At 35.0% G+C, this 16323-nt stretch overlaps 2 protein-coding genes across 5 annotated transcripts; both read left to right on the forward strand.

Moving 5' to 3' along the window:
• Positions 1-1495: 1495 nt before the first annotated feature.
• LOC107015166 lies at positions 1496-7004 on the forward strand. Its single transcript, XM_015215349.2, has 10 exons — positions 1496-1804; positions 2098-2351; positions 2618-2852; positions 3035-3204; positions 4089-4231; positions 4381-4558; positions 4695-5274; positions 5528-5640; positions 5925-6168; positions 6502-7004. The coding sequence occupies exons 2-10, from the start codon at positions 2170-2172 to the stop codon at positions 6727-6729; spliced, it is 2073 nt and encodes a 690-aa protein (XP_015070835.1). The 5' UTR covers positions 1496-1804; positions 2098-2169; the 3' UTR covers positions 6730-7004.
• A 453-nt stretch (positions 7005-7457) lies between these two features.
• Positions 7458-16106, forward strand: LOC107012370 (anamorsin homolog). 4 transcript variants are annotated; one of them, XM_015212195.2, is made up of 8 exons: positions 7458-7597; positions 11942-12089; positions 12647-12801; positions 12879-12962; positions 13575-13734; positions 13828-13961; positions 14500-14574; positions 15549-16106. In XM_015212195.2, exons 1-8 carry the CDS (start codon positions 7586-7588, stop codon positions 15585-15587), a joined length of 807 nt encoding a protein of 268 aa, XP_015067681.1. In that variant the 5' UTR covers positions 7458-7585; the 3' UTR covers positions 15588-16106. The 4 variants fall into 4 exon arrangements, with proteins under 4 accessions (XP_015067681.1, XP_015067682.1, XP_015067683.1 ...); XM_015212196.2 differs by having other exon boundaries at positions 7460-7597; positions 12882-12962; XM_015212197.2 differs by lacking the exon at positions 7458-7597 and adding an exon at positions 11237-11393.
• Positions 16107-16323: the final 217 nt, after the last annotated feature.

The raw sequence follows: 16323 nt of genomic DNA on the forward strand, positions 1-16323 counted from the left end.
AAGATTAAAGGACATTTTGGTTAGAAAAAATCGGAAGAGATGGGCATGAATATCAGATTTTTGTGAGAAATATGTGAGAGAGGATGAGAATTGAATTTATTTATATTTTTAGAGAAAATCAGGGAATTAATATTTCTCATTCGTTTCAAAACTCTTTATTTATGAAAAACGATATTAATTTATTAATGAGGTTAATAATTAAGTTAGTTATATTTTTTCGTTTTTATTAGGTTTTGATTGAACTAGAGAGTCCTGTACTAGTGGTGATATTGGTTCTTAAATTTGTTGTTTTTTTTCTTCTTCTTCCGAGCAAAATGTGGAAGAAGCAACTCGATGCAAATCCGTTTGTAATCGCTGGTTATCTCTAATCTCATCTGATTACCGGCCTCTCTAATTCATAATCGCAATTACGACAAAAGAAATCTCCGTCTCTGAAATATGACTGTAAAGGGTTATGGGTTTGACGGAGTGACTTAAAAACAATATTTAATATAGTCAAGTGTGGAGTACAAAGCTGAAACACATTATTTGGTGAGAGCATTGTCAGTTCAAGATCAAGGTGATAATATATATTGGCAGTATTAAAAGTAAAAATGCTGAACAATGGGAGAAACTGATTCAATGAATTCAAAAGAATTGAACAAGTAGTCGTATGAGGTGAAAATCTCATGTACGGTTCTGTAGAGTGGCAGTTTGAGTGACTTGTCTGTCAACTTTTTCACTATCATCCCAAAATAATTAAACTCTGCCTTACGTAAAGTTATCAATATACTTGGTATTGGCCGTAATTCACAAGAATATTATGTAGTTTGAGTAAGAAGGGGAAATGTTAAGGATTTACAGTCCCTTCTCATCGATGGACTCCTGACGTATAAGAAGGAGTGCGGTTCGTTCGAGAAATTTTTACCTCTCTATTTATGTCTAGATTTTCCAAAACTCCATGAACATGCAGAAGAGAAATGATATTCCCACTCGGATCAAGACAACTTTTACTTGTTCAAATAACAATTAAGGTGAAGTAGGGTCAGAAACGACGAATATCTTTATAATAAACAGATTCATTTTGCAAGTTCGTTATTACAGATATTTCCTACAAAGGATCAAACTAATGATGTAAAAATTTTACCAAATTCAAATTATCGTGTGCTTAATTCATAGATTTCTAGACCCAATTTCATCAAAATTGATTTCTCCAAAAGCCATATTCAACTCTTTTAACTAGGTTTGATAAAAAATTTTAAAATATTTTTGGATATTATTTTTTGATGAAGTTTTATTATACATTTGAATATAAATTTAGGAAAAATATTGTTTTTTTCAATAAACTTAATATATAATCATAAATTTTTAAAATTATTAAATTTACATATTAAAAGGTATCCTTATAACATAATACAAAAACAACAATATTAACAAAAACGGTAGAATAATCGCATACTCAAACTTAAATTCAAATATAAATTAGTATTGTCCCCAAAATTACATACTTTTTCTTTTATCTGCGTGGTTCACACTTCACACTACCAAAATCTTTTCTATAACCGTAGCTGCTTTCTCACGGTTTCATCTCAGAGTTTAACTCTCACAAGACGACGACACCATTATCGATCTGATTAGTCTCTGTCTCTTTCCATCTACAACAAGACACGCACATACTCACCTGTTCCCTGTCTCTATCTCTTATCAAAAAATAATCATACTAATATATGAGTCGGCGGACCTCAATATCTGCTTTTACACTGCTCGATTTCGCACAACTAACTTTCCCTATTTCTCATTCACACTTCTGCCATTGATTTTACAGGTATATGCTCTTTACTCAGCTCTTCAAACAATCTATTGGGGTTATCGGAGTTTTTTTTTATAAAACCCCTTTTAAGTATTGAATTGACCCGTATCAAAGAAATTGATGTTTATCGCTTTTAATAGTTGATTAGAGTTTCAGGAGTTAGTCTTTAACTGTGATTTTTCGACTATGGGCATCCAAAATCTGTGAAAGAAGTGATTTTGGAGAGTATTCATGACCTAGTATTTCTTGTTTTTGGTGTTATGCGAGAGCTTGGGGGTATTTCATATTGTTGATTTTTCGTAATGCAGTGGTTTGTGTAAGGATTTAAGTGGGTGATTCCTGTTGGTTAATGATCTGAGGAGGAGGTTTTTTGAATAGCAATGGTTAGTAAAACCAGAACTATGCTGGAGGGTCTGGTTAAAGAGGGGTCATTTAAATGGTTGACTAAAACCCCGAGTTCATGTGATGAAGATTTAGATGAGATGGGGTCTTCATCCACTGGCAAGAGTTGGTTGCCAGAGCTGTCCCCTGCTGCTAATGTAGTTATCCGAAAATGCTCAAAGTAAGTTTCCGATTCTTACTTGTCTTTCAGGCTTCTGCAGTTTTAGGTGAATATAATATGCCAAATATCAAACAGGACTTCCATTTTGTTTAACTGAGATGTTGCATTTAGATACAGTGTAGTAATTATTAACAATATTGATTGCCACTAGTAGATTCAGCGAGTGAGCTGATGGATGCATTTAGCTGTTACAAAAGCATTGAGTTGGTTGCCAAGTTCCAATTTAGATTGCATAATATGAATAACCAATATCTGATTCTATGCAGAATCTTTGGTATTTCCATGAGTCAACTTCAAGAAAACTTTGAGGCCGAGGCTTCTGAATCCATAAAGCATAAATCTCAGTATGCAAGGAACTTCTTGGAATACTGTTGCTTCAGGGCTCTTGCCTTGTCTATACAAGTAAATGGTTACCTAGGCGACAAACAGTTTCGACGCCTTACATTTGACATGATGGTTGCATGGGAGTTTCCAGCAGCTTCAAGTCAGCCTTTTGCCAGTGTATGAATTTCTTTCCCATGTTTTCCTTAATTCTACAGAATGATTTTTTAGTTTGTTGAACACCACTGAACCTTCCTTGGTTGTGTGGAATAATCATGAAATCCTTGATTAGTCCATTAGTCATGTATTGCTTGTTGTCCTGTGTCTTCTGGGTTATTAACTGGCTTTCCATTTCATTGTAGATGGATGAAGATGTCACTGCTGGTCTTGAGGCCTTTTCCCGTATTGCTTCAGCAGTTCCTATAATTTCCAATGCGATAGTTACTGATAGTATTTTCGGAGTGCTTACATCATCAACAGGCGGTCGACTTCTATTCTCAGTCTATGACAAGTACTTGACCTATTTGGAAAGGTAATACCAACTTCGGTATTTTATTACTTGCAAATTCTTGAGTTCCATGCTTTTCGAGTTTTATCATCTTTATGCCTTTTGCTGCTTGCTTCAGTATGTGGTTCATCTTCCAACTAACTTATCAGATCATAGGTTCTAGTGTTAGATTTTTATTTCTAACCTGGGTAATGTAATCAAGGTAAATAACACAAACAATTCTACCAACACATGACATAGGTACTTGAGTTATTTAAGGGATCACAAAATGCTGTTTAGCCCTGTTATTATATATCCACATGCTTTAGGTACTATATAAACTGGATTCGTGTTGCTATTTTCTGAGCATACTGCATGTTACCCTTGGTGGTATGCTGTTAACAGCTAATAGATCTGGTATATTATAGAGTGCCTGGAGGCTGAGTTGAAAAGGTTCCCACATTGAATAGAAGAACTGACACAATTCCCCCCCTCCCCTTACCTACAGGTCCTACACACACACAAAAAAAAAGAGTGAATGAGTGCCCCTCTATATCTATTTGTGTGTGCTCCTTCTACTTTATCTTTTTAGCAATGCTTAAATTATAGATTATAGGCTTCTTTTTCATCATTTATATCTTACCTAAGTTCAACTTGAGAGAGGAGTGCCAAGTTTAAATGTGTTTTGGCCGGGAAGACTATCCTATAAGCCTATGTGTGCTTGCATAGGGTTGTCCTGTAGTTCCACTATTGTCGGCTAATGCTTTCATAGTTGTGAGATTGTAGTGGTCTAATTAGTTTCTTTGAAGTGTAGTGAAGTGATGTGATTCATTATGCATATCTTTTCTCAACTGTTTCATTACAGATCTTATGAGAAGCCCATTCATAATCATTGGTTGACAATGTTGCTTGTTTGTGAACTTTTTCAGGGCAATTAAAAAATTTAAGAACCAGTCTGAGTCATCCCATTTGTCTGCCTTACGTACAACAAGAGGGGAGAAAATTCTGGAGCTAGATGGGACAGTGACAACCCAGCCGGTGCTTGAACATGTGGGAATTTCAGCATGGCCTGGTATGTTTTTGCGAGTAGTAATGGTTTTAATTGCTGGAAATTCTGATCTGCAGAGATGAAAGGGATGATATCATTTGGAATTTGAGCGGATTACGTGTATCTATTAGCCTAGTTGATATATTTCATGGTCATGTATTTGTGGTTTTCAGGTCGGCTAACTTTGACGGATCATGCTCTCTACTTTGAGGCACATCGTGTTGTATCTTATGACAAGCCAAAGTTATATGATCTGTCAGATGATTTAAACCAGATTGTTAGACCTGAACTAACTGGACCATGGGGCACAAGACTCTTTGATAAAGCAGTCTCGTACAAATCAGTTTCCTTGTAAGGCATGCCACACGATGACTCCTGTGTGGGTCATACTTCTCTGCAGAATTTGTGTATTTCTTCTACACTATAAGATTATTTTCTAGTTCATGCAGCCTTCAAATTTGTTATTGGTCTTTGGAAAATGTTGTAGGTCAGAACCTGTTATAATGGAATTTCCTGAGCTTAAAGGACATACACGCCGTGACTATTGGTTAGCCATTATTCGGGAAGTTCTACATGTGCATCAGTTCATACTTAAATTCCAGATTACTGGAATTGAGCGTGATGAGGCGCTTCTAAAAGCTATATTTGGCATATTGCGTGTACAAGCCCTGAAAGATATGAGCTCCAAAAATTCACTTTGCTATGAGGATCTTCTTATGTTCAATGTATGTGATCAACTTCCTGGAGGAGACCTTATACTAGAAACAATTGCAGATAGGTCAACTGTGAGGGCACTGGAGCGGACAAACTCTCCCAAACCTAAAAACAGAATGTACTCAATTTCAGCTTCAGCCTTGGCTTCCAACCTGGGTTTAGTTTTTGGGACAAGTTCGCATGTTCCTAACGAGCCAGGAATTGTTGTGGGTGAAATTTCTGTGGGGGAGATGACTCCCTTGGAAAAAGCAGTTAAGGAATCCAGAAGCAACTATAGAAAGGTGGTGCAAGCACAAGCTACGGTTGATGGAGTGAAAGTTGATGGTCTTGACACCAATTTGGCAGTGATGAAGGTAATTATAACTATTGCGGCTTCAAACGAGACAGTAAGGTGAAAGAGGATAAACTGAATTATTTTGCCATTTTATTGAGGAAATCGGGAGTGGGTCTTTAAGAACTTTTATGAAGCTGCCTTGATATTTACATAACACAATTTTTTTGAACAGAACCGTTGGAGTATCTCTTTACAACAAATTTTCGTTTTGAGCTGTATCTTTAAACTGAGTTACCTCACATACTAATCCTTTGAAATTCGTTGTCATGCAGGAGTTGCTCTCTCCTATGATGCAACTTGGGAATTGGATTCTTCTTCTGGCTTACTGGGAAGACCCTTCGAAGTCCATGATTTTCTGTTCTGTTTTCTCATTTATTATTGTCAGGTAGTTAGCTAATTTTATCTGTGTAATGGGTCCGATTAGATTCTTTAGTTATTCAGTTTTTGCAAGTCCTAAGAAACACCCTGGTTCTCAAAATTCATTGCTCTGTTCCCTTAATTTGTGGCATTTCCTACTAAAAGCTGGCCTGATAGTCTTTGTTGAACTGCCTTTTGGTATTCTGCTATGTTTCCTTGTACACTCCTGCGCATGGATGGAATTTCTTGAAAATGTGGTGGTTGGAAAATATTCACTGATGTCCTCTTTCTTTCTCTTTTTGTTGGTTGCAGGGGATGGCTGTGCTATGCCTTTGCACTGTTGCTAACTTTTTTTGCCGTCTTTTTGGTAATAACTCGCTGCTTAAGTCAAGGCAAGACAGTTGATGAACTAAAAGTAATGGTTCCACCTTCAATGAATGCCATGGAGCAACTTTTGGCTGTTCAAAATGCAATATCTCAAGCTGAAGAACTAATCCAGGATGGAAACATTGTTCTTCTCAAATTTCGCGCTTTACTTTTGTCCATCTTCCCACAGGTTTGTGCAAATTTTACTTGTTTTCTATTACTAGAACAATCCTATTAGGAAAGTTGTTTAGTAAATAGAGGTTCTTAACTGTCATGAATGAACAAGTCTTGTGGTTACTGAATCCTACTCTTTTTTTATCTGAAAACTTTGGTTTGCTGCTGAGGCTGAACCAGGATGATACAATGAAACATTCCTAGATGTTTCTTTCACATAACAGAGTTGATCTCGTGATAGGAGTTCGAAACAAAATGTCTTTGCTTGACTGTGACTAATAGTTGTTGCATTTTTATTTGGATGTAGATAATATGAATTGTGAACTATATCTTGTTCCTGTCATTTCAGGCAACCGAGAAGTTAGTGGGTGTTTTTTTGGTTTCGGCACTAGTTCTGGCGTTCTTACCTTTGAAATACATAATCCTTCTGACTTTTCTGGAACTCTTCACAAGATATTCACCTATCCGGAAAGCAAGCACAGAAAAATGGTCTAGGAGACTAAGGGAATGGTGGTTCAGTATCCCTGCGGCTCCTGTAGTTCTTGAAAAAGCCAAAGAAGACAAAAAGAAGAGATGATGAAAATCTTTTGACATACGATCCATCCGCGGAGCAATATCATAGTATGTCCTGTGGTTGTACATTTGTATTATATGAGAGAAGATAAAGATGTAACTTTCACTGGCCTTGGTGAGGTCTCCATTAACGTTTGCTTTTAGTGTTGTATCACTGTCTCTGGGTATTGAAAACCTATTATGTGTTGTATCCTACTAATCATGGGTTATAAGATCGGATTTCTTATCAACATTTTGATATTAAATCATCTAGAGAAACAATTGGCTCAGTTAACTTGAGATTCTCATCATTATCTTCTCCTTTGATGATCTTATTGTTCTCAGTGAAATTTCAACTGCAAAATCATTCACAGCCATATAAAGAGTATAAAACATCTTATCCGATGTAATCCCAATGTGGAGCATGAGTAGGAATGGTGTGGGTAGATTTACCTTTATTGGTAGAGATATTTGAAAGATCCTCGGCTAAAATAAAGCATTTATACGAGTGCACGATAAATGGAATTTAATTATGCCTGGCCAAGACTTCCATCGGACTTTAAAGCATTTATATGTGAGTGTACGAGCAATGAAATTTACTTATGTCCTGAATTGTGAGTCATGGGTCAAGACTCCAATAGGACTCGAAGCTCCAGCGAATGTCATTTTTGGTACCACCACTTACCCTTTCATAATGTTCCGATCGAACTTTAAAGCATTTATATGTGACTTGTGGATGTACGAGAAATGAAATTTACTTATGTCCTGAATCGTGAGTCACGGGTCAAGACTCCAACAGGACTCAAAGCTCCAAAGAATGTCATTTCCGGTTCCACCACTTCCCCTTTGATAATGTCTTCGTGAAGTTGAAGCTCCAACATATGTCATTTCAGGTATTACCACTTTCTCTTTCACAATGTTCTCGTGAAGTTGCTCCTCATATCAACAATAAAAATTGTCTAGTTACAAAGAAGGAAAGGTATATTATTAACTTGATGATAAAACAAAAGCAAGTATAGATGATTAAATGAATACTGCATGCATTCCCCTGAAATCAAAACGGGAATATCGAACATTTATTACACCTCAAACAAAAAATAGTCCTAAAAAATCTATTTGAAGTAGAAAGAATCGGTATAATTACAGAGTGGTTCATAAGAAGCTGAATACAAGAAATCCAAGTCAGTATCTTCATTTTCATTTTCATCAATAGTGTGAGGCAGATCAAAAATGGCTCGTTCCTGAGGGATGCAGCATGAATTAATTCCGATATTATTTGTATCTTGATTAGTGTTAAGCGGATCAAAAATGGCAGCTGATGAGGAATTAATCCCGGCATCGCAACTGTTGTTGTCATGATAATTAGTATTTGGGTCAGAATTATGACTGGAAAGACCAGTGAGTTTTTGGACTAATGCCCTAAAATCACAGGGATTCGTATGAATTATTTTGGGGGAATGAGTATAAATTATAACGGGACGATGCTGGTTTAGGAATGAGGATGAAGGGGATTTTTTGATGTAAACAGAGTCCTTGTTCATCTTCAATGGAGATGTTGGAGGCTTCATGGTAATTGCTGCCAAGGGTATTTACACTAAAATTTACTATAGTAAAATGATTTAATAACATCATAATAATACATTATTATTATTATTATTATAACTAGAAGAGATTAAATATTTATGGACAAATATATATCACGTATTTTTAGAGTTGATGTGGGTAAATTTTTTACCTAGATTATATGTGAGAAGAGAATGGAAGATTTGTTAGGAGGATGGTGTGTGAGTGTCAAATACAGCTGATTTGTAGGGAAAATGAGGTTAATATTAGTTTAGGCCAAGGAGACATCATACTCTCCTAGGACTTTTTGCCTTATATATACTAAAATTCATTTTTTTATTTTTTTATTTTTAAAAAAAAACTAGTATAAGTTATTTAACACCCAATCTAGCTAACTTTAATTGAAATATAATATGTTCCACTGAGAGTTCCCACCTCACCTATAAAAATAACGAACAAATTAAAACAAATCCAAAATAACAACCAATATAGTAAATGTTAAATTAGTTCTAATGCTTAACTCACATCTCAAAAGTTAGTTTTCTATTTCATTAACCATTGATGTCCGACTTGTGCTTAGCATCTGATATGTGGACAATTTTGATTTTTGGGGCCCCAACATTGGGTGAGACGGTCCTGCTCTGATACCATGTTAAATTAGGTCTTAGGCTTAACTCACACCCCAAAAGCTAGCTTTAAGGGAAGAAAATTGTCCAAGCTTATAAAGAATCCACACATCTCATTAACCATTGGGACTTTTTGTCATTCTTTAACAGTAAAAGTATTAATACTATGATGAATCAATTTCGATGAGGCTGAGACAAAGCTTAATATAAGTTTTATTTTGATAACTGATATAAAAGTATCTAGTTAATTGATATAAGTTCTTCTAAACTATGTGTCATGACCCGCTACATTAACCTTCAAATTTGGCATAAAAATGAAGAGCCGCAAGAATGTAGAGTTATGGAGAGGTTAGTGGAAAATTCTAGAATTTTCTAAATCTTTTAATAGATGACTCTAGAATGCATTAGAAAATATCTTAGAAAACTTTAAATTTCTATAGACTAGTATTTTAGAAGAGGAACTAAATTATAAATAAGTAGAGACTTGTGTCGTAATTTTTATTTATACTTTAGCCTTAGGAAGTAGTAGTATAAATAGAGGACTCTTATTTGTAAATCATTCAACCTTTGAAACAAGCAATCCAAACAAGTTGTAAAATAATATACAAAGCCTTCTCAAAACTCTCTTAGTCTTTCTTTCACTTGCTTAGCGATCTCAAAACTCTCTTGGTCTTTATTCCAATCTCTTAGCAATCTTAAATCTCAAAACTCTTTTGGTCTTTCTTTCTATCTCTTGGCGATCTTAAATCTCAAAACTCTCTTGGCCTTTCTTTCATTCTCTTAACAAATGTAAATCTTAAATTTCAAAGAGAAAAAGTCAAATATATTTTTGGATCACTAATAATAAACTATTTTATTAGACATACATCATTATCCTATATACTAATTTTACCTCTATTTTCAAACAATTACATATATCATCACTTTTAATATTTTATATCATATATTATTGAAAACACAATTCATATCCACCTCCCTTAAAACTAGGATTGATTAATTATATTTGCGTTTAAACATCAAAAGTAGTGTTTTGATTTAATCTTGAATTTTCAAAATTTGAAATTGTTATCCAATTACGTGCTGAATTAATGCTTATTAATGAACTGTTACCGTAATTTAAGCTGATTTAGATAACAAATTTAAATATTCCCTTTTTTTCCCCTTTTAATCTTAACAGTTTTAAGTTATTGTGTACCATTTACCATGTATCACAACATACTAATATATCACGCCACAACAATTTTAAGGAATTATTAGTAAATACTAAATTTGTCGGGACAGAATGTAATTATTGTATTACACTATGGGATTCCTTAAATTTATACTATATTTAATACATTACTAATATCAATTATATGTATCTAGTTTTAATAGAGTATCTTATTAAGTGTGTATACATCTAATTAATATACGGAGATTTTACGTATTATTAGAAATTTACGCATGTATTTGACACAATTTGTTCGGTCATGTATCTGAATCTTGTGATATGTATCTAGTCTTTTATCATGTATCTTAATATTATCATATTTGTTATGTTATTACAATGTATTTAGCTATTTTTATATTTATTTGAGATACATGTTTTCGAATATAATGTATGAAATTAATATGTTTTTGTTTTTTATTAATAATATTAATAAATTTATTATTTTAAAAATAATAAAATAAATCTAATTACACATAGATATATTGCTGGATAGCGATTTAATTAATTTAAATTTCCAGATTTAATTGTTCAAGTATATTGAAAATCCTCAATTACACATCTGGTTAAAGAAATTCGTTATAACTAATAAATTTAAATAAATGAAATATATATCTTTATTTTAAAATTCGACAAATATATGTATCTCATAAATTTAAACTTATGTATCCAAAAAAAAAAATGATAGAAAAAGTAATATTTGAATAAATCAAAATATTAAAATAGGGATAATGCACAAGTACCCCTCAACCTATGCTCGAAATCTCACAGACACACTTATACTATACTAAGGTCTTATTACCCCTGAACTTATTTTATTAATAATTTTCTACCCTTTTGGGCCTACATGGCACTATCTTGTGGATTCAACAGTAATTGACTTTTTTTTTCAAATTAGTGTCACGTAGGTCGAAAAAAAAAGTAAAAGATTACTTATAAAATAAATTTACAAAAGTAATAAGATATTATAGTATAAATGTATCTCTAAAATTTCGAACAAGAGGTTACTTGTGCATTTTCCCTATTAAAATATAAACACAAAATAAGGTGAGATAAATGTTTAGACCCGACCCAATTAGTTGAAGTCGGTTATAACCTAGTGCAAAGGCGGTAGTCGACAAACTTATAGAAAGAGAAAAGTATAAATAGGTTTGAAGACAAATAAAAAGCAGATACATTTGTCCACTTTTGACCGGCACTTCTGACTTCACCGCCGCACAACTCCGATCTCCGATCATCCATCGCCTGAAGTTTTTTAGTATTTCCGATTCAACTGTTTTCTTATTCAGTATGGTGAGTTTCTTGTATTTGTTCTTTCTTTCGAAATTGAACTTTCCATGTTTCCAGTGTTTCTAGAGCTCGTATTTATTTTCTTTTTATCGTGAGTTTGTGTAGAACTTTATTAGGTTAAAATCAATGGGCAGAAGTAATTTGTATGTGCTAAATGTTTATCTCTTATCAGTTCTTGTTCCGAATTGGAATGTACACAGTTAGGTCAATTTATTGTGATAGGCTCATCATTAGTTAATGAGCGATCTTCACATGCCTATGTTTGTGTATTCGCATGGGTAAACTAACCTCCTTTTCAAGATTCTAGTGTTAGGGTGTTGCATTTATGTACCTACAGCATAAAATTGTGGTAGTATAAAAGAAATTGAACTATTTTCCTGGTTTGAGCCTCAATTTGGTCATTTTGCCACTTCTTTAGGGGAAGGTGGAGTGGGTTGTTTTCTTGCTAACACGGTTCCATGAGATGTAAATGTTGCAAACTTGTTCTATCTTTTAGTTTTGGGGATGTATGATTGTTTTTTCTCTAAATTCGGGTTTTCATTCTTTTGTAGGACGGTCAAGTTGGAGATGGTAGTATATTGGTGCTTGTCGAGGATGTTATGGTACCAATTAGCGTGGTATACAATGCCATCAGTATCTTGAAGAAAGAGGGAGTTGAGAAGTTGGACCCTATGATTGTAACTCAAGCTTCAACCCAGAGTAAAATAATCTCCTTGATGTCTGCTAAGTGATACTTCTCTAGCTTGCTTATGCTGTGATCACGAGTGACTCGTTTTGTTTTCTGTGTCAATATTCTGCTCACTTCTTTTTCAGCAGTCGGATGTTTATCTCTTCATTTTTGGGATGTGCATCTATATGGATTTTATGATTCTCTTGGCTTCTTAAGTTTGTTCCTATGTTTTTATACTATCAAAGAAAAAGTTTGTTGCAATGTTTACACCTATCAAAAAAAGATTGCTATTGGTTAGGAAACAGAAGAAAATAGGTGCTCTTCTTTACCATAAGTACGCCTTTAAACCATGAACTTTTTTTTTGTTTTCTTTGTGTGTGTGTGTGTGAGAGAGAGAGAGAGAAGCATGTGTGGAGAAAGAAGTTCTCAAGTTGGTTAGGAAAGAGTGCAAACTCGTCTTTTTTTCCTTTCTGTTTTCCCTCTCTGCGACCTCTACTTAATCATCTTGTAACTCTATCTGGTAAGTGCTTGTCCCTTGGCCAGATGATGTATTCTTTTTTCCTGTGTTAAAATCTGGTTATTACAGGTCTGACATCAGTGGAGTCTGCATCTAGGGATATTGTTGCTCTCATCTGCAGGTCCCTCGAGTTTCCTAGTGATAAAATGTGTGGGGACATCTCAAGAGTGTTGAAGCCAGGTGGAACAGTCCTACTTAGCCTAAGTTCTCAATCAGTCTCGAAGGTGTGTGAAATGTCTCTTTGTACATAACTTTTTCCGTGGAGAACTTGTGTGGGCTCTGAACTGTCCTTTCGGTATAGCAGGCAAACTCCACCCACGAGCGCAAGTTATTGTTGGCTGGATTCTCTGATGCCCAGTCATCTGAAGCCGGCCACTCTATCGTGGTTAGTATTTCATCCATGTGCCTTATATCTTGCTTCTTTTCTTCCTCCGCATGCTCGCCACTTCAATGTTACTTTCCTTGTTTTAAACTGTGATAACACCTCACTTTATAAATAAAGAAGTTTTGATAAGATTCTTAACAGCTTTTTTCATGGCATTAGAGTCGTCCATGGCTTTATATAGGTGTGCTGCTACTCTAGGCACTGAAGTGATAATACGGTTTGATCTTTATTCAGTTTTCAACTGCGACCTGTGGTTTTATTGTTATTGGTGTGGCCCTCTTATACACTGATGTTCTTTAAAAGTCTTGAAGTTAATCTTCATAGTGACAGTATCTAGTGTTTGATAGTAGTCTTTTTGGGTCGGTTCAATATTCTATGATGGTCCCAACATTGAGATCTAGAGAATCCCTAGTTTTAGAGAACCTCCACCTGTTCTGAATGATTAATCGAGTAGTCAAATGAAATGTGCCCAGATGAAGTGGAATGCAATTAGAGGATTCACAGAGCCAACCCCAGTTAAGTTGGGATTGGGGCACAGATGTTGTATAAAAAATGTATAAAAAAGCCTTGAAGTTATTGATACGACTTATGGCTGATTTAATCTGTCAACAGATAACAGCAAAGAAACCTTCATGGAAAGTTGGTTCATCCTTCTCTATCAAGAAAATCACGAAAAGTTTACCGAAAGTTCAGATTGATGATGATTCAGATCTCATTGATGAGGATAGCCTTCTCACTGAAGAAGATCTGAAGAAACCTCAATTGCCAAATGGTAAGAGAAGTGCAATAAGTTTGTTTATCTCTGACATTATTAGTTTTATCAGTAGTAGATTGAACTCAATTTGTTGCTCACTTGCTGGTGTAGTTGGGGATTGTGAAGTTGGAAAAACAAAGAAAGCATGCAAAAATTGTTCGTGCGGACGTGCTGAAGCAGAGACTAAAGTGCAACTTGGGCCAACTGCTGAACAACTGGATAATCCTCAGTCTGCTTGTGGCAGTGTATGGTTTCTTCTATATCGATATTGTCTTATAGTTGATTACTCTTTTTGCCTAACTAGTAGATCCCTTTGAGAAGCAAGGGAAGTATGATATTTCCACCCGCGAGTCAGTATCATGGTTCCTTCTGATCCCTATAAAATGCAAAAAAAGAATTGGCTGCTATGGATGTAAGAAAGGGAACTAAATAACAAATGATAACAATCATGTGTTTCATTGGACACTATCTCGGTCCGACCAATGTGGTTGTTCCTATTTCATTTTCTTATTTCAAGCTCTAAAGCACTCCAGTTTTATAGTACTGAGTACATTAGTTAAGTAGTTTCTGCTGGTAAATTCAAACCAAGTGCATGCCAATTGTCAATATTGCCAAATTTGTGTATTCGTTAATTGATTGATGTTTATTGTGTGATTAGTAGACAACTGAACAACTAGTTGGTTTCTTTCTTCGTCCTTATCATTCTCGATCTTCCTTTTAAGTTTTTGCATTTGGTTCTCTTTTTAATTGTTTTTTTTTGGGTGACATCTTCTATGTTTACAGTGTGGTCTAGGTGATGCTTTCCGTTGCGGTACATGCCCTTATAAGGGTCTTCCTCCATTCAAACTTGGTGAAAAGGTACATGTCAAGCACAAGCTACGTTTCTGTTCTTTTTGTATGTGAGGTCGGTTGTGTTATACTGGAATAAGTTTCTATTAATATATCTATTACTTACTAGAGGAAAAAGATTGCAGTATACGGGAAGGCACAACAATTACTAACATTTTGTAGTTCAGACGCCAGTATTAATTGCAATAGGACTTAAGTTTTTTGAACTCTGAGAACATGTCGAAGAAGTGTTGCAAAGAGGGGGAGGGGGGGGTCTATACTTGTGATGTTTGGGAAACATAATATGAGAAGGGAATGATTAACTCTGCAGGATGTTTGTTATTATGTTCATCATGGATGTAAAGATCAAACTGTATACTTAAATCATTTGAGTTGTTTGACATTGTGGTGCATCTTCATTTGGCCTAGACATTCAAGTTCTCCATCCGTTGTTGACTGCATAGTGCAGTCTTTTTTCTAATTGATCTGATAAATGATTGAGTTATTGATGTCTTTTCCCCACCGAATCTGACATGGACATTGAAAAACGACATTCTCTCTTACCTTCTGGGATCTCATCTGGTCATTGATCATACTGCTGCTGTTGTTTCTTTTGAATTCTAAATGAATTAAATTTTAGAGATCATTTACTTTCCAAAGAATAATCTCTAGGAGATGGACGTAGTGAATTCTCGGGGGGTAGCTAGCATTATCTTTCATTATAAAATTCTCGATGACCATCCAGCTTGATAGTTTATTGAACATTGGTGGAGCCTTGGCCATCAAATTGATGTTACTGAGGATTTGGTTGGTGATTGGTTTGTGATTCTTGTTAAAATGTGTATATCATTATCCAACATTATCATTTAGGGCTATGACACTTGATGAGGTGCTTCACTGAGGGATGATTTTAGGGTAGTCCTGATCGTTGTTGATTTTATTGTTCTTGTTTGCATTGTGATAGTATTGTGAGAGTCTGACACCACTATGTCTCTCCTTTGCAGGTTACGCTTTCCGCGAGCTTTCTTGACGCTGATATCTAATTCCGGATGACAACAGTCGATTGCAGGATCTGTTGCACTGATATCAAAGATTTGTTTGTTTGTTCTCTTTCGGTTGATGTAAGATGAGAGAATTTTGTACTGTTGTCGAAGGAAGATGCACAAACAGTGTTCTGTGAACTGCTGTTGGATATCACTCGGAGTTGTTAGAATAGACATGGTTTGACATGACAGGACTCGAGAGTTCGGAAATTTATTTTCTGATCTTTGAAGCTGTTCTTTAAACCTCTAGTCATTCTTCTCTCTGTTTCTTCAGTTGTTTATTGGAGTCCTTTTTCCGTTCATTGCTTGATGGAAAAAAAAGATGGGCACTAGGATTAAGCTAGAGGATTGGTCATGTTGGAGTCATTTCTGGGGAAAAAGACTGTCTTTAAGTGTGGATGCAAAATCAAATTTCTTTCGAATCAATTCTTGCCTCTGCACTGCGTAGTATTGCTGATAAAGATGCCTCATTTGTCAGCATAATTCTATCCTTGTTTCTCAATGTTAGTCTTCTAATAACTCATGTTCTAGTTCAAAACAGTGCAATGTGCTTGATATTTTTAAGCTGACAAATGATGACTTTGTCCTTTTATTCAAGGACCAGAATTCAGTCTGTACCTCAACTGTACCTCAACATAATAAAAGCTTCAGACTTGAGTCCAGCAAAACAACTGTACCATGTGCAATGTCATACCTTTGTGTTGTTGGTCACCTACAACTGTAAAAGCTAACGCAA

Source organism: Solanum pennellii, chromosome 3 (assembly GCF_001406875.1).
Source record: "Solanum pennellii chromosome 3, SPENNV200".
Classification (NCBI taxonomy): domain Eukaryota; kingdom Viridiplantae; phylum Streptophyta; class Magnoliopsida; order Solanales; family Solanaceae; genus Solanum; species Solanum pennellii.

Bases quoted from the DNA above. Each gene is read 5' to 3' on its own strand.
- LOC107015166 (XM_015215349.2), top strand. From the start codon at position 2,170: ATGGTTAGTAAAACCAGAACTATGCTGGAGGGTCTGGTTAAAGAGGGG. The intron at 2,853-3,034 runs GTATGAATTTCT...ATTTCATTGTAG, and splicing joins CAAGTCAGCCTTTTGCCAGT to ATGGATGAAGATGTCACTGC. The intron at 4,232-4,380 runs GTATGTTTTTGC...TGTGGTTTTCAG, and splicing joins GGGAATTTCAGCATGGCCTG to GTCGGCTAACTTTGACGGAT.
- LOC107012370 (XM_015212195.2), top strand. The intron at 12,963-13,574 runs GTTAGTATTTCA...ATCTGTCAACAG, and splicing joins AAGCCGGCCACTCTATCGTG to ATAACAGCAAAGAAACCTTC. The intron at 14,575-15,548 runs GTACATGTCAAG...TCTCCTTTGCAG, and splicing joins CATTCAAACTTGGTGAAAAG to GTTACGCTTTCCGCGAGCTT.